The sequence below is a fragment of the Pundamilia nyererei genome, unplaced genomic scaffold (assembly GCF_000239375.1).
Source record: "Pundamilia nyererei isolate P.nyererei 1_Seehausen unplaced genomic scaffold, PunNye1.0 scaffold00004, whole genome shotgun sequence".
Taxonomy (NCBI): Eukaryota; Metazoa; Chordata; class Actinopteri; order Cichliformes; family Cichlidae; genus Pundamilia; species Pundamilia nyererei.
The window spans coordinates 520,300-540,286 of record NW_005187405.1 but is presented as its reverse complement, the minus strand read 5'-3'; the positions used below and the strand labels follow the sequence as shown (position 1 = coordinate 540,286).

At 41.6% G+C, this 19,987-nt stretch overlaps 2 protein-coding genes across 2 annotated transcripts; one reads left to right on the top strand and one right to left on the bottom strand.

Moving 5' to 3' along the window:
* Positions 1-18: 18 nt before the first annotated feature.
* On the bottom strand, positions 19-9,584 carry mtf2 (metal response element binding transcription factor 2). Its single transcript, XM_005721013.2, has 15 exons — positions 9,335-9,584; positions 8,241-8,451; positions 8,002-8,083; positions 6,770-6,880; positions 6,513-6,613; positions 5,910-6,088; positions 5,716-5,811; positions 5,310-5,378; positions 4,933-5,056; positions 4,512-4,579; positions 4,218-4,388; positions 1,421-1,547; positions 1,190-1,248; positions 898-999; positions 19-713 (listed from the first exon to the last, which is right to left on the bottom strand). The coding sequence occupies exons 1-15, from the start codon at positions 9,337-9,339 to the stop codon at positions 338-340; spliced, it is 1,881 nt and encodes a 626-aa protein (XP_005721070.1). The 5' UTR covers positions 9,340-9,584; the 3' UTR covers positions 19-337.
* A 198-nt stretch (positions 9,585-9,782) lies between these two features.
* dipk1aa (divergent protein kinase domain 1Aa) lies at positions 9,783-19,932 on the top strand. Its single transcript, XM_005721014.2, has 8 exons — positions 9,783-9,868; positions 9,940-10,054; positions 10,174-10,468; positions 15,153-15,287; positions 15,420-15,527; positions 16,970-17,146; positions 17,233-17,364; positions 17,454-19,932. The coding sequence occupies exons 3-8, from the start codon at positions 10,415-10,417 to the stop codon at positions 18,132-18,134; spliced, it is 1,287 nt and encodes a 428-aa protein (XP_005721071.1). The 5' UTR covers positions 9,783-9,868; positions 9,940-10,054; positions 10,174-10,414; the 3' UTR covers positions 18,135-19,932.
* Positions 19,933-19,987: the final 55 nt, after the last annotated feature.

Below are 19,987 nucleotides of genomic sequence, written 5' to 3'. Positions count from 1 at the left end.
AATGAATTGCATCTGAATAAAGGGGCTGTTCTCTGTAAACACTCAAACCTGTTAGTTGAAGTTGGAACCACAGCAGCACAAAAATGCTGTGCTATTGTGACAACTTTGTGCTGTGCATGAAACTGTTTAAACACATATACGGTGTGTATAACTGTAAAAGTCACCCTGGACTGGACTGAACCAGTAGGCTTTACAGTAAGCAGAACTTGCTCCTGTCCAAACTAAATAAAGGCATATAATCAGTTAATGCTCTGAATACACACGTCCTCAGCACAGACATAAACGTCCCACGGGTGCTGGTGAAAAGTTAGAAGTGACGAGCGACATGTGAAAAAACCTACGAGGCAGTGACTCCTTCCCACTCCACCAAGTACTGCACCTTGCCATCAAGGGTGACCCGTCGGGCCAGGACTTTGTACTTCTCCCCGCAGGCCAGACGTCCCGCTGCTCCAAAATAGTTGCTGATGGAGCTCTTTAGGTGGGTGAGCTGGCTGTTGGGGTCCATGCCGTGAATTATGTCTGCAGAGTGAAGCCCTGGGAGGGAGCTCAACAACTCTGTGGCTGAGGGGTGTGGGTCTGCGTAGCTGGGAGGGGGGATGTCTGGGGTGGGGGGCTGGGGGACCCTCCGTGGCCGTCCACGTTTCCGTTTTAAAGGTGGAGGGGAAACAGGCATGATGGGGGCTGCTGTACGCGTCTTGCTGGAGCTGCAGAGGCTGGAGGGTGTTTGATAGGAAAAAGAGGAAGTAAAAAAAATGCTGTTAATTCAAAGAGCAACAATAAAAAACCGACTACAGAAAATTAGGAAAACAAGGCTTTAAGGTCTACAGCCATGCAAGTCTGAGTTTGTACCCAGCACAATTCTACTTTCAGTGCAGAGCAAACATCAGGCAGGCATACCTGGACTGTCTTGAAATGCTAGTTGAGGTAGTTTCTGAAGTGCTCAGGGCGCCGATGGATTCCACATCTGAAGTTTTTAAAGACAGCAGAGACCTGTCACTCCTGGTGGTTTGGGGGAAGGTAAAAGATTAAAACATTATGGTTCTTGTTATGTTACAGTGAATCAAGCAAATCAAATAAACACATTGTGTTTATGATTGATAATTCAATTTGCTTTTGCCCGAATCTTCACCCTAACAAAGCTGAACAGTTCTGATTGCTTTAGAACTACAGTTTATAATTGCCTACTTACTTGACAGATGTAAAGTGATCCAAAGCATGGGGCTCTAACGGTGGCGGTTTCCTGATTTCCTGTCAAAGCAAAGGAAAAAGACAACAACAAAAAGACTGTTTCTTCTCATATAACACCAACAGTAAATGTCTAACACCTATACAAAATAACAATGCAAAAATACCCATCCCTCCATGCACACACCCAAGCTCACGCCCACTAGGAAACACACATGCAAACATGGAGACAGACCTGGGACGAGGGCTCACTGGAGCGTTGTGGTTTAGCCAGAGTCTCCAGAGAGCGTGCTCCTTGCTTCCTCTTTCTTTTCTTCTTTTTCTTCTTCTTCTCTGTGCCATTGGTAAGAGCACTGGGACTTCTAGAGCAACAACAAACATTCAGAACAGTTTTACATATAAAGGCAGTTGTGCCTGAAATAACAGTGAAACTGTTAGGCAGTTCATGTGTTATGTAAACTGTTAGGACACCCTTGAAAATCAGCTTAAAAAAGGGAAATTCATCTATAGATAGGAGAAAATTCTTAGCCACCCTATGAAATTTGGAAAACTTTGTCTTTATTTATTTATTTATTTTTTAAACAGAGCAAGAACTTTTCAAACATATTTCTAAACATATTTTCTTTAGAAATTAATAAGCAAATGATTTCAGGTAAAAGAAAAAAAAAAGAAAAAGAAATTAGGGACAAGTTGGAGAAAGTTGCATCCTTTGGTCAGATTAGATTAAACTAGAGCTCTTTGACTACAGAGATGCTGCTTTTGGAGAGAAGGGAGAGGCACAGAACCCTAAGAACACTGTCCCCACAGTGAAACGTGGAGGTGGAAGTTTTATGTCGTGGGGATTTTTCAGTGTCTGGATCTGGGTTTCACATCAAGGTCAAAGGAATAAGTAAGGAAGGAAGATGTGAAGATTTTGAAAGAAATCCTCAAGCAGTCAGCAGCAAAAACTGGCTCTTTGCTTCGTCTTCCAACATGACAACGACCCACGACATATGTTGCTCTTGGTAAAGAACGACCTCCACAAGACCAAAATGAGCTTTACTGACTGGCCTGTACAAAGCTCCGACTTGAATCCCACTGAAAATCTGCGGGGTGAACTAAAGACCAACATCCATTTGAGAAGACAATCAAATCTGGAGGCGCTTAAGAGATTTAAGATTGGGCTGGGATTGCTCAGGAGTTGTGTGCGAGACTTGTTGAAAACTACAACAACAACAACAACAACAACAACAACAACTACTGCATGCTGTTACCAAGCAAAAGAAGGATAACTGAATATTAGCAACAGGGAGGCTAATATCAATCCTGCTAATTTTGGTGAAATAGTCTTGTTTCATGTGCAAAGAAGAATCATTTCATAATTTGGAAAATCTATGTTATAACTTCCTCACTCTGTTTAACAGTAGTTGGAAAATAGTTCACAAAAACGGCTTTTTATAGGGGGGCTAAAATTCTGTCCTCATCTGTAGATCACAAGGGGCATTGTTTTTGTTTTAGAGTAAAACAAACAAACAAAATGCTCTTATAATACATAAAAAAAAAAATCACACTCTTAAATTAAATTAACAAGGTAAAGGGGCACAGCTAAAAAAGTTTTTTGGTCCTTAACTTCACCAGTCTAACACCAGCAATTTCTAAATTGTGCATGTAATGATGAACTATAGAAAAACAAATAACAGGAGTTTTATTAGCAAATAATCATCTCTCTTTTTTAGGTTGTATATAAAAGATGGAGAGGCTTCAAGGTAAAGTGGCCATTCTTTCTGGCCAGCAGGGGGAGACTCCTGTCACTGCAAAAGAAGTCACACTATATGAAAAGTCCATGACCTTGTGGCTCTACATCTCATTTTATTTATGACTTGACTAACGATTTCCCAACAGGTTTATATTTCAGTCACCAGTTTCAAGTCTACTAGTCAAGAATGCAACATGAGATATGACATGAACAATGATCCCATTTTGAGTCAAATCAAACATAAAGCAGTGCTCAGCGACCAAGTAAATTAAAAGTAAGTACAGTATGAGTGTTCTCAACTTTTCGGTCAGCTTCTCTGAGTCTTGTTTCAAAAAACACAACGTGGCAAGGAGCACCAAACACAAGGCTTCAAAATGCTATTTCAGAAACCAATGAAATGAATGAATGAATGAATGCTTTATTGGCCATATGCAGGTTGCCGCACAGAGGAATAGGACCCCCCCCCCCGACTTACACACACAAAAAGACATCACATGGGAATACAGTCGGAGATCGGCAGCGTTGGGAGAATATCACAGAAAAAATTACACAACAATGGGAAGAGTGCAAGAGGAAAAAAAGAGACCTCTTCTCACGCTCATGAGGGGGGGGATGTCACAACGGCTAGGTCCATCTTTTATAGACTGTCTACGGGCTTCATGGTGACATGATGGGAAAGTAGGGCTTTATGAAACAGGTACTGTATAGCTCCTGTTACAAGGTGTAGTTAACACTTTAACAGTAAATAAAGTGTTAAATAAACATTTTCACTGAGAAAAAAAGGGGAAAAAAACTACCTAGGTAACTTTAGTGCCTGCATTTGACTTATGTGTCACTTCTATTGCACTATAATACTACTGCTGGTGCTGCTACCACCTTAGGGCAACAGATTCACACTTCAAAATTAGCTTAGCATGTCACCAATGTCAGCACTTCACAGGAAAAAGATCATCGAAGCTGCACCCGGCAAGGTGCAATCACAGTTCAGTATTTTTTGGGCCCCATAGCGTCATAAATATCTTTATCCCAAACTTCCTTGAAAAATGGTGATACAACTTTCAGGCTTAGTCCCCCACCACTACTCTACATTACGTGCGCTAAGCTCCTCCCACCAGACAAGCATAATCATTATAAGTACTAACAATAAGCAGATGCCAACTTTTTGTTTTTTATTCTGAATCTCTCTTTAGATCTCCCTACATGGACCTAGCATTAATGAGTTCTATACAGGATCGGGTTAACACAGTATCCAGTGGGCACCTTTAACTTTAGGGCATCGACACGTTTCATGTCTAACCTGATGGCGGACAGTGCTTTAGTGGACTTGCATCCCTTGATGGTTATCTCATGTGAAGCCTTCTCCATCACTCTGCTGGTTGGCTCGTCACAGTTGGGGGGAACAGGAGGAAAACGGATCCTCAGGCCAAACAAGTGCTTCTTTTTCTTCACCTCCTTTCCTGACATGAACCTGGGACACGGTGAAAGGGTGGCCATGTAAAAAACATGGAGTCTGTGCAAATACTGGGAGATATTTGAGGCACTTTGATGTTGTCATCAGCATAAAGATTTCAAGAGCAGCAGATAAACTTACATGCAGCTATTATTGTTAAGCGCCTCCAGAACATTTTCATATCGTTCTGATCGTGGAGTGTTGGCGAGCTGTAGACACAGGAAAGATATTGTACAAGAAAAAACTTAAATATTTAAAAATCCAAATGGGGGCCAGGTTATTTCTATTTGGGAAATAACCCTCTACTAGGATTACCTAACAGTGTGGCTTTCAGACCACCAATCAACCTGATGCATTAAGCAGCTACAAAAAAAACAAAACAAAAACAAACAAACAAAACAAAAACAAAAAACACTGACTTGTGTGGCTGCCAATTCCTGACATCCTGTTCCAAATCTAACAAGTAAACATGGATGGGACATGAAATGAAATATGAATAATAGAAGAAAAAAATCTGTTGGTCTACAATTGGTCACTGGTGCATTACATAACTTATCCTTACCTCACCCAGCTGCAGCAGTTCCCAGTTATCATTGATGTACACCATCAGGTCCATTTCTGAGTCAAAGTACTTCTTCTTGTGGATCACACTCAGGTTGTAGAGGCTCAGGTGTGCGACATCCTTCCTGAAATATTTCAGTAAATACTGTTTTTCAGTCTGTCTTAAAAATAAAAATAAAAATACTAATATAAAGACACCAAATATGTTTGCTGGAGCCACAAGATTTAATTACAGAGGTGGAGTAAAAGTTTATCACAGCTCTCTAGCCCTGGGCGTCAAAGGTAGCAGAGCTTTTAAGACGAAGAGTAAATGCATGCTTGTGTAATTTAATAGAATAAAAAGCCAGCTGTGTGTGTCAAAGTACAAGTTCCTCTTACCAGCTGAGAGGCAGACGGCTGAGGTACTCCGGTCCACCATTGCAAACCGAACAAACAAACACATAAAACCTGAAGGCAAAAATAAAAAGGCCTCAGGAAACAAGAACACAATATAAAGTTTAACATAAAAACCTAGCTATGCTCTAGCTGACTGTCCACTGAGACACGTTTCTTTTTACCATTCTGTTTGTGTGCACGCACTTTTTCCAAAACTTGACTTAAAAACTGAATATTACCCAGAAGTATATTCACCATCATTTCAAGACCAGTTTTAATAGGCTGCCCTTGTTCTCCAAAGCCACACTTTTGCAGGCCATTGGGGAGCAGACTTGAATACGTACAACAATACAGTTAAGATCCACTGTCGAGGGTAAACATTTACATTAGAAGCAGTAAATATGGTCACCTATCTCCGTAGAGCATTGGCATCTGTAAGCAATGGAGACAGGCTTCGTGGAACCATTGCTGACACATGTTGCACTGCAGCATCTTCAGATACCAGCTGCAAGCAAACAGAATATGAACATTATAACTTTCGTGGACATGGGAACATTTCCATCCAAGCTTTTCACTCTTGCCAGAATATGCAACGTCACTTACTCTCCTGGACCGCCACAGTAGCAGTAGCACTGCTGGATGTTGGTTTTGTGGCCGTGGTCCCACACCAGCTCCTCCAGCACGTATGGGAAGGACAGGTGTAGCTCCATGTGCTGCGGCTCCTGCTGTTCCTGCTGCAGAAAGTCTTTAGCAGACGCCCCTCTTCTGTGTGGACCACCCGTCTGCAAACCAAACAAACAAAAAACATGTTTGTCCCACCAAAATAAATACATAAAAAGAAAAAAAATAAAATTTGGTAAACACATATAAAGAGGTGCTTTTTAAAGCTGGTAAGCTCTTTGGAAAATTTTTAATTTCTCCATAAATATTTGGGGATTTTTCAATAAATAAATGACCTTAGCATAGTTTAGCCTCATTCACTTAATTGGGTTTCTTAATCTTGGGACATTTTATTGTGGGATTAAAGCCTCAATCACTTTTATTCACTCCATTGGAATCTATGAAGTCTTTTATATCCACTTTGATTTACAAACAAAGCAAGTAATGCACTCTCCAAAACAGACATGTGTCATGTTAACAAACTCGTCTAAACCACTTGTTCAAGGTAAATGTTTGACGTATTTCTTCTTAAAGAAAAATCTGTACCTTAGCGAGAGAAGTGAGCTCACACTCTGAGCAAAGCCACTTGTCATCAGAGTCGATGACAGCAGCATCGATGACAGGGGAGTGACACCGCTGGTGGTAGCCTAAAACACAAATGAACACATCCGTAATGGCCAGAGATTAGAACACAACAGATGAATAAATAAACTACTGAGACTGGCTGTTTAAATGTGTTACAAATATCATATAAAATAACTGTTTCTGGCTTATGTTGGAACGTCAAAGATGATAAATGATACCTTGTCCACACTTGTCACAAATGACAATCTCGTTGGGTTCCTCTGAAGTTTCGTCTTGGCATATGGAGCACACAATGTCTTCGTCGTCGTCATCCTCATCATCTTCTTCCCCTAAACAGCAGCAAAGTCATGAAGGTAAGCGACTAAAGTTTCAGATTAATGGTGGTATGACTAGGGGTATAATTTAGAGCAGCTTTCAGTCAAACGAGGTCAGAGGAGTACACCGAGTCATCACAAGAACAAAAGACATCCCTCTCACAGCAATTTTTGCTGCTGTGAGAAGGACGACTCAAATTCACCCAGCTGAAACTAGAGAAAGGTGGCAGGGAAAATATTTTACAACCTGGATAAATAAAATCCAAACTGTCTGGTTATGGGGGGTGTGGGCGAAATCGCGCTTCCATGTCCCTGAAGGTCTACACCAGGATACTAGAGAGAAGATTCCGTCTACTGACTTAACTTTTGATTCAGCAGGAACAAAGCAGTTTTCATCCTGATTGCGGACAGTTTGCTGCCTTCATCCTCCTGAGGATATTCGAGGGTGTGGGATGTTTGTAATAACTACTTGTGGACCTGGAAAGTGGATTTCTATTCAAACCAATTTTTTTTCCCCTGTAGCGCCAAATCGCAGCAACAGTTGCCTCATATCGCTTTATCACACTCACACTGGAATAGAATTTATAATAAGATTTTGATTGCATCTCATGTGGTGAATCTTTGTCATACTTTTTAATATATCACAATTCAACTATCGCGATCAGGTTGAGGTTAAAAATAAATAAATAAAAAGTTATCTGATAAATGTCACAATGCCAAGAAAAATCTTAACCAGATACTTCTCACAAATCGTTTACAGTCAAATGTGACGAATGTGTCTGATCATAGCGTCTTTGTGTCTTTCATTAATGCTTTATTCATGACCCATCCCATTTAAGAATAAAAATGAAGAATACGTTTTTCTTAACACCATAATAGCTAAAGGGGCTTAAGTGGAGCGATAGCTGCCCGTCTGCATGTTAGCAATGCGCTGTGACTGTACTGATACACTCTACAGTTAACTGTCAGTGTGACGAGCAAGAGATAAGCAAGTCCAGGAAGAGGCAGACAGGTTTGCACAGCACAAATTGTGGATAACTGACTCCCTACCCTCTTTGCAATGGCTTACAGTATCTTTACTGCATATTATCTAGCAATTAAACTAAAATATATTGCACATTTTAAATTTCATTCACCTGTTTGAATATCCTTCCAAAGAACCCAAGACTTTGACCGATCCTCAAAAACCACAAAACATCGGTGCTTGTCCCGATCTATCTGAAAAACAAAACAAAGAAAGATTTACTTGTTTCCAGATGCGACAGGGGCAGATTTTGCTGTAGATGACCTATACTGATTTCAAGAGTTTTTCCGCCAACGCTCTCCACACAGTCCGTTTACCTGCATGCATCATATGCATCATCCTCACACTAACCTTTGCAATTGTTCCCAAGTAGAAAAGGCCATCTGACCACCGGGCCAGGACATCCTGTCCCTCTGAAAATCTGTCAGACATGCTGTCTTCTCCATACTCTCCCCTAGCAGAAAGGCTTGTGGGGGACAAGGACACAGCCTGCTGCTGCCGCTGCTGCTGTGGGGGATGAGCTCTGTGATGCACAGACAGGTGATCCACAACCCCTGAGTCTCTGAAAAACAGTGCAAGGCAAGAGAACAGAGGCAGACATGAATTTAGACTATGGAGTAAGCGGATATGGAATAAGTGCAAAGTTAATTTATGCGATTTTTTTTCTGTTTACTGTAAACAGATTGTAATTATTTATATTTGGTGTATTCTGATCCTCAAAAGAATACTAGTACAATTTAATGTATGTTATTGGCATTTTTTTTAACTGATAACAACCAGCAGAGTAACAGTCCTGTATGTGTAGCCCTCAAACACAAGGATGCATTGTGTGCTTGCAGAAGGGCTTACAAAAGAAAGAGTGAAACATGGCATTTCCTCTCCACTGGCTTTGAACAACAGGTGATTATACTCATAATTAGTGCTAATTGTTAATTATTAACCACATAGTAACATGGCTTCAATGCAATGAAAGACAAAAACAAAACAAAACAAAAAAACAGAAACCTAACCACCCTTTCAAAAATAAAGACCAATGTACTTACTACTGAACACTTCCATTCAACTACAGGTCTCAGTGACAGCTGATACTTTGATCATACTAATAAAACATGTCATATTTCTAGCTTCTATTGCAAATGTTATTAATTTCAGGTGTTAAGAAACTATTGATTTTTTTCCTTCGCCTTTAAACCCTGTCCTCCAATGCAGGCTTTCCTTTGTTCGGATAATGAGTGGACATGTTCAGTGCCAGCCACTTAGCAAAGATGAAAAAAGACAGCTTGGGATGCCGCTGCACGCTGATATAATGTCTTGTATATTAAATAGTAGGCAGCTGGGCGAGCTCAGCAGCGGGAATAATCCACATGCAAAGCCGTAACCCCAGCCAGGTCGCTGACCGTCGGACCCACACCCCCCCTAACGGGAGGAAAACATGACAACAATACCTCATTCGGTCACCTCCGTTTCCACAAACGACTCGTACGACAAAAATAACCGGACAGAAGAGCCGCTCTTATCCCGCTCTTCGAGCAACTGAATTCACTTCTAAAGCGTGTCGGGAAAACATGCGGGGTTTGTGGCTTCCTCAGAAAATAACAAACGGTTCATTTTCCCCAAGCAAGTTCGCCATTTTGGTTTCCCGCTGATGATCGGGGAGTGCATTATGGGAAGAGCTTAAACGACTGCGGCTGGCTGTCTGTGCCGCGACGCTCACATTTTTTCAAACATTTGAAATTGTAGGCAGGGCATTTAGTAAGCAAAACATATCCGCCCCTTAAAGAAGCATATTTTTTATTTTTTAAATTATTTTAGTCGACGTTTTTCTGGAGGTGTTATGCGTTAATGTCTGCCTAAGAGAGACGTTCTATATATAAAATATGTTTACTCAAAAACATCAGAAGTTTAACGACGCGATGTTTGATAAACTTGTGCAAAGTACGACCACTTCATGGCGCTACAACATAACATGACGCTAACAGGTAATTTTTAATCAGACCTCCTGGCCGGAAGTTGTGTGTAGCGTCTCCACAATAAAACCTTTATTTTGAAGGAGGAAGCGGATGTTTGTCTTCCCCCTCCTTGCTGGCTTGACCCGCTTGTACCTCCGGAGTTTCGCAAACACGCAATATTGACTCGCCGTTATCTGCAGAGGGGTTCTGGCTTCGGTGAGTGGGCTTGGACAGCAGTTTTGGTCAAATTAGTGGATCACGTGTAAACTTAAAAAAAAACACATCTTATTGGTAGAGTTTGCGCCTGCGCTCTGAACCTGCGTTTTTTCCCCCAGCTTCAACTATGTTGCTTTGGTTGGAATTCAGCAGCTGCTGCAAAGAGAGCCCAGGCGCAGGCAAAGTGTGCCGTCAGAGCGACTCACGCCGTCAACACAAACCGACAATCTGAGCTTAAAATCGGATAACCTGTAATAATTTTTCTGTGTTCGTCGTTTGATGCTGAACACGCTTTGTCCCATGGGTTTTTGGATGATCCCCCACAGCCAGGTCCACGTCTTGAGATGATCTATTTTTGTGATGGCGAAGGGTCTTTTTCCACGGGCCTGGGTGAAGAAGTCTTTCTACTTTCAGGTAAGATTGCTACCCAGGATCTGTTGTGTGAAGCGGATTGCAGTTTAAAAAAAATGAGGTGATGCTGTGGGATTGTTTGAGCTCGCCGTGGTGCCACATCACACTGACAGCTGGCAGTAAACGGGTACCTCCTCTTGCTGCTCGGTGTGGACATCAAAATACCTGATGAATGCAAAATGCAAAATACCTGATGAATGCGGGCCTGCTCTAGAAACAATAGGATCGTTGCCCTGGCACTGCTTTGTTTTTGACTGTAAAGATGCCAGGGCTTCCACTCAGTCTTTTCCTTGCCTTCAGCAGTGCCAGGGCAGCAGTAATTCCTTTGGGCTGGGTAATAAGGGTTGAACCTTCTGATTTGAGGAGCATCTGCCAGCAACTTCTCTCAATACAGTAAGGAGCTTATGCAAGAGGGCTGCATTTGCTCTTAAAAAGGGTAGAATGCTGTTGCATTACAACATGCACAACCGTCAGTTTAATGCAGTCTACTGAAAGCTGAAACATGTTGAGCTCAAAGTGTGAAACATGTTGGCAAGTTCAGCTCATTTCATCTGGCTATAACCAGTAACCAATTACAGTAAACAAGTGTCTCCTGTAGGCCCGTGGTTTAATTCAGTGAGATCAGTTGCTACTAAGCAACATGTCATCCTGTACCTGGCGTTGTTTTTTTGAGGCCTGAGAGGACATCGATCCTAGAAGAAAAAAAGGATTTTGCATGTGTTTTCACTGTATATTGTGCATGCAGTGTGCACATTTTGCACAACAATTAGGCAAATGTGTTCTATTTGTGGTCTACTCAAATCAGTTTCTCCCCATGTCCATGTATCTCAAACAAAAGGTCAGTGAAAAATGCAAACTGGCTCACAAATTTTAAGAAAAAGCCTCTCTAAGAACTTCTAGGAAACCTGTATGCTCATAAAGCCACCACGGCAAAATGTGTTCCTTATTGTCTTCCAGGTAGCAAGCTTACAGGGCAAGTTTCAGCAAAGCCATCACAGTTTACTGCAGAGCCGACATATATATGTCTCCTGGACCGAACTGTGCTGTCAGAAATCAAATAGCTCAGATGTCAAAGCCTGCTACATTTAAAAACCAGTTTAGTAAGACTTCACTGAGCACGTAAAGACACGTTTTCAATCAGGGAGTATTAGCCACCTTCAGTGCGTCACGTGGGATTAGAGGCAAAAACTGACAAGGAGAGCCAGCTCCGTCCTGAGACGCTCTGTGGATTTCAGGTGCGATGAAATGACAGTGGCCATCACCGCAAACCCCTCTACATGATATGGGCCTTTTGTCTGGGTAACTGAGACCATCTGTTGACAGACAGTGACACTAAAGCTTGCACTATGGATTTTGTGCTTTGTCACTTAGCTCAGTCGTGCACAGGTCATTCAGCTCTCAGCACTTAGTCATTTTATTTGACTTATCTTGTTTTGTTTATTTTATTGATTTATACCTTGAGGCTGCTATACAACTGCAAAACATGTGGAGTCTCTGTCCCTGTCTTTGTGATTAGTAATATAGTAATAAACACCTTTTTGACTCTTTTTAACCCTCATACGTGGCATCAGTTAGGTTTATGCATTGTTTTCCTAGTTAAGACATTTAGTACATATCAGGTGTCATTGCAAAGGATACACTGTAAGGGACCAAAGGGTTTGATGAAGGATTAAGCTCTGTCCTGCTCAGCTTTCACACACCCCACAGACAGTTCACAGGCACGCATGACTGAAAGTCACTTGCTTGTCATGACCATGGAGGGCTGGGTTGTATCCAACCTTTAATTTCCATGTGTGCACTTAGGAAATGTTAATTCCCTTTGCAAAGAGCCTCTACACATGCCAAGGCATTCAGATGTGATAGCAATGTTCACTCTTTATCCTTATCTCTATCTCTTTCGTGGAGGCCAACTGTCTATTTAGTCATCTCTTCAGGGCACACGGTGTTTAAAAGCAAAGCGGTCGTGCAGAGGAGACATCTGTCCTGCTCTGTTAAAAAGCAGCTGCTAAAGCTCAAATAAACTCCTGCTGTTGTCAGTAACAGATTGATGAAATGCACCAATTAGAGAGACAGGTAATTTGTTATTTTCCCGTACCCTAACCTCCTTGCAAAAATATTTCGCAAGATGCCTCAAATCTCAAAAGAATACAAATTAAGAGTAATTTGACCCTCTTTCTGTGTGTCAGTGCGGATCAGACGCTTTAATGTCTCCCACAGAGTGTATAAACCCATAACAGAGAGTTCTTCTGCTCTGTTTACATACTACAGTAATCATAGCACATGAAAGATAAAAAGGCTTTTGACTTGGTGCCTGCCACACTGCCAGGGTATTTTGCTGGGATTTGGAAACGGTGCTAAAGCTGAATGAGAGGCACGCCAAGCTGCCAAAACACACACGGCATAACCAGTTCCTGCCATGCAATCAAAGAGAAAAGCAAAATTACTTTATCCTCCCAAGTGCAGTTACAGTCCTCGGAGGGAAAACTAACTGCAGTTTTGTTTGGGTAAAAGTCGAGGAGTGTGGCCGACGAAGGCAGTCTGACCTAAATTCTTTTCCCTGCTCCACTCTGCCCTCCAACAGTCCTCTTTGCTTTATCTTTTTGCTTGCTTTTATTTAATTATTCTCTTAGTCTGTGTGCTGCCGAGAGGATCATTTCATTAACTGACTTCAGCGCAACAGTTTTCACAATTCTACTTCGAGACTCTTTGATAAGGCCGCAGACTTTTCTGCCATAGAAGAGATGGTGAAATGTGTAGCTGTGTTGTGTGGATTGCCATGATAGTTGGCTTAGCAACCTTTGGCCACAGTGACCAAAGAACAAATTAACGAATTATTGACACAAAAACTTCATGTTACCCCTCCCAGGGACTTTTGCGATCCTCTGACTTCAGCACCACAAAATCAGTATTTAGTATGTTGGAGTATGTTGGCATACTAAACTAGGGTTTCAAACAAGGTAAAAGTTATAGCTGCAAATCATTGCCATGTTATCGTTTTTATTGTTGCCTGCTAAAGTTACACTTTAACTCAAAGCACCACTCTTTATAAGTGTAGCCTCGCAGAGATGCAAATATAACACTGCTATAGGTTGGTAATGAAGCAAATAGTTACTTTCTGTATGTACAGCTGGACTGTATGACTAACTTGGCATTTAACTTGATCTTTCTTCCTGTTTTCAACAACTGCAGCTGTTTTTGTTTCTGATTTGGTTAATTTCAGTTCAGTTTTTTATTCCATTAGAGGTGAAAATCACCAGATACCACATGATACAATATTATTATTATATTTATCTAGTTTTGCAAACTGTGCCCTCAAAGTTGAACTTTGTCAGTGTCTGTTTTATCACAATAAGATTGGCAAGAATACCAATACTCACTAAAACCAGCCATAATTATTGTGAGATAGTCTATGATTGAAAGGGACCAAGTTGGCAATTAAGTGCAATCTATTACTAATAATACATCAATTAACTGTGATAAATCCTTTAAAATCACGTATCTGTTGAAGCCTGCATGGACTCAAATTCATTTTTAAAAGAAATTCACATTACATTTGCATTCAGCAGCCTTCCTGTTCTATAAAAATATAACCGACCCACAAGCAGCCAGCTGACTCAAGTCCTCTCGAATTGTGTTTACTGACAAAGACTCATTCAGACTGATGGCAGCATGTTGCCAATCTGTCTGCATTTATAAATCAGACAGCAATATTTTGCAGTCAGTCCAGGTCAGGCTGCAGCTGTTTGCAGAAAAGTTGCTTCCTATCTGGCAATCTGTGCAATCGCTCTGCGATTAAAAGTGGTTGTGAATGTGCAACACCCACGAGCTCTGAGCAACCATATCATCACCACAAGTTCCAATCGGTAACAGAATAAGAAAATTTTTTTTTATGGATCTAAGGGAGGTGTTATATTTTTAGTCCTTGACCGAGCCATTAGCTAGCTCTGAATTAGGAGGTAGCTCTCTGTAGCTAAGTGTGTCCAATGTTGTACTTTCACTTGAGCTGATTTAATGTAAGTTTGTTTGGCTAATCTCAGGATGGTCGTGCATGAGATTAGCCTTCTTATTTGGAGTACTCCCTGAGTATTTTAATTTATTTAGTAAAATATTGATATCTGGTGTCCATGGCATAATACTGGCATGGACAATACTACTGTTTTTTTGTAGTGTAGTTTTCTTCAGAAGTTTCACTCTGCCTGATTTTTATCACGATGGCAAATAACTGCATTAACTTTCACCGTGTCACAGAAATAACAGGACGTCTGCTCAAAGGGGCATTGTAAGACATGTGATGTGTGCATCCTGTGACTCAAGCAGTAAGCTGTTACCAGCCACAACTAAAATGGTATGTCGCGCTGAAAGAATGGGACTCCCAACTCTACAAAACATTCTCTGGCTTAATGAGCTATTGTTGCACCTAGCAATAAACCACACAACCAGTACCTTGTTACTGGACAAGGTACTGGTTGGTACTGGTGAGAGTCCCCAACTTTCACTATAATAACCTTTTATGTGATCAAAGCTGTGTGATTAGATCAAATCCATGGTTGTCTAACACGTTAATCCAGGTAATCCCAATACAAAGAAATGCAGGTTCATAACAAAATTAACTGCCGGGACCTTGGTACTGTAGAGTTTCCAGATCTGGATCCATCAGCGCAGTTTTGTTTCAACTCTCCACTCACAGGCTCGGATCTCCTTTGTGCGGGTGAACTACCTGTTCCTGACATGGCTGACTGTGCTGGTGGGGAGCTGGGTGTTCTATGTGCAATACTCCGCCTACACAGAGCTGTGCAGAGGACACGAGTGCAAGAATGCCATTGTGAGTGACTGCAGTAGTTTAGAAGAGACCGTGGTTTGAAAATTGCAAGAACTTGTCTCAGAAATCTTTGTGGCTATTAAGAAAATGTCACCCGTGTTAGAATAATAATTGTGCTCCTCTTTTTTGTTAAAGTGTGATAAATACAGGAGGGGGATCATCGATGGGTCTGCTTGCAGTAGTCTGTGCGACAAGGAAACACTGTACATGGGCAGGTGTCTGTCAACACTGCCAAACAACCAGGTAGGCGACCACTGTACTTTCCATTTAGATTACTGTGTGTAAAATCTCACTGGTAGATGTCAATACATGACTTCTGTTTTCTTAACACACCCAGTTGAAATGAACAAACCTAGCTGGTTGCTGTAGGACAAACAGGTTTTAGTCAGCCAAGACAAACAAATACGTCAAATTTAGACTCTACTCCATAACTGCTGCCATGGGCCGACATGTTTCTTCCACTGTTTCTGTATATAAACATTTTTCTAAACACTGTTAGAAAACCAACACATAATAATGAATTATTAATAAAAAATTTTTTTAAAAATGTGCAGTATTTTTATGTTTTTACCCTCAATGTCACCTCAAAAACTCAGGACGTTCATTTGTAATGAATGTAGGCTGTCGGCCCCCTGTTTACCACAGCAAGCAGTCAATAGGCTAGCGGCCCACCTGTATTTACTTTGGAGGAGGCTATAAAACGTTGTGACAAGAGTCCAATACAGTCGATACAGTGGAGTTCACTTTTGACCGATGACAGTGATACTGAGTCAACTTGTTGAAGATATCCTGGACTTTTTGTCAGTAAGCACAGATTTTATTGCCACTGTTAGCCTCTGTCAGCTTCTATTAGCCTCTGTTAGCTCACCTAGTAACTATTTTTCTTGCAGGGTATTTTTTACATTTTTTTTCTGTTGTGGAACATTTCTCTACAGCCATTTTTTATACAGTACATAGAAACATTTAAAGAATTTGCAATTGTAGCTATTTTTTAGATTTATTAGCTCTGTAGAATCCTCTTGATGCATGCTCAATCATCCAGGTATGTAGATCTCCAAAAGTTGATTCTGTTCATCTGGACGTAGCGTTTCCAGTGGGAGAAACGTTTCATCACTCATCCAAGTGACTTCTTCAGTCTCAGCTGACTGCAGGCTTCCCCAATCTTATAAACAGTGCATTTGCATAATGACTGAAACTAGTACCACTGAAGGAACAACGGGCTGGGAGGTCACCTTCATCATAATTATGCAAATTTTCATGACCATTGATCAACAACCACTGATCAATGGCCATGAGTTCCATTCACAGAGAGTTGGGGAATGGCTGCAATCACAGCACTTTAATATGGCGAAGGATGTAACCTTACCCTTATGTGAAAAGGGAAAGACCATCTCTGAATCAAGGAGGGGGCCTAAGGGTACATCTTTCACCATCTTACAATGATAAGATTGGGGAAACCTGCAGTCAGCTGAGACTGAAGAAGTCACTTGGATGAGTGATGAAACGTTTCTCCCACTGAAAACGCTACGTCCAGATGAACAGAATCAACTTTTGAGACCTCTGTAGAATATTAAAGAATTTCTTTTTTCTGAGAGTTACATGAAAAGTTTATTCTTATATGAGTTCTCATTAGCAAAGGATAAAGATGAGTGATCGGTCAATTATCCCATTCTGCTTTTCATTAGGTATACACAGGAAGCTGGGGAGACCACGATGGGATCATCCACTGTAAGCTGGGGGAGGTTGTGCACTATGAGCTGGGTGAGGAACCAGAGCCACGGAGGGAAACCCCAGTGTTTGACAAGCCTACGAGAGGCACCTCAGTGGAGAAGTTTAAAGAGATGGTCTTTAATCACCTCAAGGTAAAAGAGGTCAAGTCATAAAAGTTGTGATGAAACTAAATCTGTGATTTAGCCTGAAACAGCTTCTCTCATTCTCTATCCACCAGTCCAAGCTTGGAGAACACGCAAACCTTGCTAGCCTCGTCAGCCAAATCCTCTCTGTCGCCGATGGCAACAGGGATGGACGGGTGTCACTGCCAGAAGCCCGCTCTACATGGGCCCTCCTGCAAATGGATGAGGTATCATAAGTTCATAATAATATAATTAACAGTGGAGAACAGTTTTCTGAGGCTTGATGTTAAGGCACTTTCATCCTCTGCTCTCTGAGGTGCTGCTGGGTCTGCTGCTCCAGGACAGAGGACACACTCCTCGTCTCATCGGCTACTGCGGGGATCTCTACATGACGGAGCGTGTTCCCTATGGACCCCTGTACGGTTTATCTCTGCCTTGGCCTCTTGTTTCTTGGGTTCCTAGTGGTTTGCAGCGCTCCATGGACCAGTGGTTCACCCCCTCCTGGCCTCGCAAAGCTAAGATCTCCATGGGCCTGCTGGAGCTCGTGGAGGACATCTTTCACGGCACCTACGGGAGCTTTCTGATCTGCGACCTCACTGCGGCACACTTTGGTTACACTGACCGCCATGAGCTCCGTCTGACTAACACCCAAGCAGTGGTTTCCGAGGAGGAGTTCAGGCGCACCATGCGAGCACTGAAGTGCGAAACAGATGCCGACTGCATTTACGGGGCAGACTGCCACACATCCTGCGATTTGTCAGAGAGGCGATGCAGGGAGGAGCCATTCAGGCCAAACTTGGCGAAGGCTTGCGAAGCGCTGAAGGACTACCTCCTGCGGGGGGCGCCATCAGAGATGAGAGAGGAGCTCGAGAGGCAGCTGTATGCCTGCATGGCTCTCAAAGGTAATGCTGGACAGATGAACATGGAGCACTCACTTATCCTCAACAACCTGAAAGCCCTGCTGTGGAAACAGATCTCACACACCAAGGACTCGTGACAAGGAGGGGAAGTCACTCTGAAGGAGGAAATGGGTATAAAATAGGCTGTGATGTAAGAGTAGCAAACTTACTAAAGTCATTTTTAACTAACACTTAGGAACGGTCACACATATGGATGAATGGATGAAGCTGGAGGCCGGAAAAACTTATTTTAAATGATTAAATGACTGCATGTTACCGTCAGTCACGCTCATAGAAACACACATTGTGTATTGTATTGTTCACTACAGTGAAATGTCATGAAAGCACTGCTGGAAAAGAAAATACTTGTAGTTTTTACTGAAAGTCTCAAAAGCCGAGAGACTGAATTGCTGTTTTTGCCACAAAAAATCATGCTGATGAGTGCGCACTACGCTGGTAAAATAATGATTGTAAAATCAATGAACATCAATACCACAATTTCATATTAAAACCTAGAACTTGAGGGAGTTTAGGATAAGGGTGGACTTTTAACAAAGGACTTAAACAGACCTAAAAACCCAAACTGTGCTGTAGTGTCTAAACAAGAGTTTTCACATATTACTACTCATTCGGTGGACGATCAGCACTTCTAGAAACATAACTAAATCTACACAGAAGCAAAAATAAATCATAGTTCTTATGTGTGTTATCACGAAAGAATGTGTCACCAAGTGCAACAGTGCATGCGTTTCATAAAATTGTCTAAAAGTCGGGACTATACACCGGATGTCCTTCCTGACGCAATCCTACAGGGATCTGTGTCGATCTTTCACTCGTTAGCCAAATGTGCAAAGCATTATACTGTGGAGCTACTAATTGCAGTAGAGGAGAGCAGCGCAGATGCTGTAATTTTATATACCAGGTGTTTTAAATGGGTGACAGGTCTTGAATCCGTGCAGGTTAGTTCTATGTAGCCAGCTGTTTAAATGCACATAGAATGGAGTTTGGCGTCATCTGAGATAAGCAAGGCCTTTGTAGGGAAAACCTGGGAATAATGTTCAGCATTAATGGTGCCTTCACAGATGTGCAGGTTACCCATGCCATTTGGATTTATACCCACATACTATCATGCTGATTTTACTTTTTTAATAGTATACTGATAATAAGTAGTACTGTACGATTCAGTACTACCTCAGCAAGCTGTTGAACAGAGATTTCTCTTGATTCCCTCCAACCTTTATTGTTTGTCTTAAAGAAGCTACTTTTGGATTTTCCCTTATTCACCGGGGCTCACCATAGTGGGGCAGCACAATTGATTCAACAGGTTGTTTTTTTTTTAAATGCAGGTTGCTGATTTTGGTCCTCCAAACACAATCTAAAGGTTTAGCGATACATTCCAAGTCTTGTCTTAGTGCTGGATTTTTAAAAAATGTCACTCATCTGCATGATAGACTGAGACAGTATCCTGTATGGCCGATGTGAAGGTATCCACAGAAGTCTGGCTGTCTTATCAATGTGCATCTCCCACTTGTGAAGTCACTGCTGCATCACTGACCCACCCAAAAAACTAATGTATTTAATTTGTGAATGTTTGCCGTTTGTATTTTCCATTGAAAAGAGCATTTGTGGTAACGTACGGCATTATTTATGGATTTTCACATCACAGTGCCATAGAGTTCATGCTGGTCCTTTTTATGAATGTTTACAGTTTGTGCAAAATATAAAATCTTGTGCTCACGTGTCATGCTGTGCAAAAGGTTTTCCATGACTTGTCACATGTTACTGAAATGAACTTACTACAGCTGGATGTGTTAAGCCACTACAACGCAGATCAGACTGCTGCTGAGTTTGGAAACTTTAAAAAAAAAAAAAAGTTTACTTAGAAATGAAGAAAAACAAAACAGCATGATTTTGCACAAATAAAATGCATACCACTGCACTGTTTCCTTTT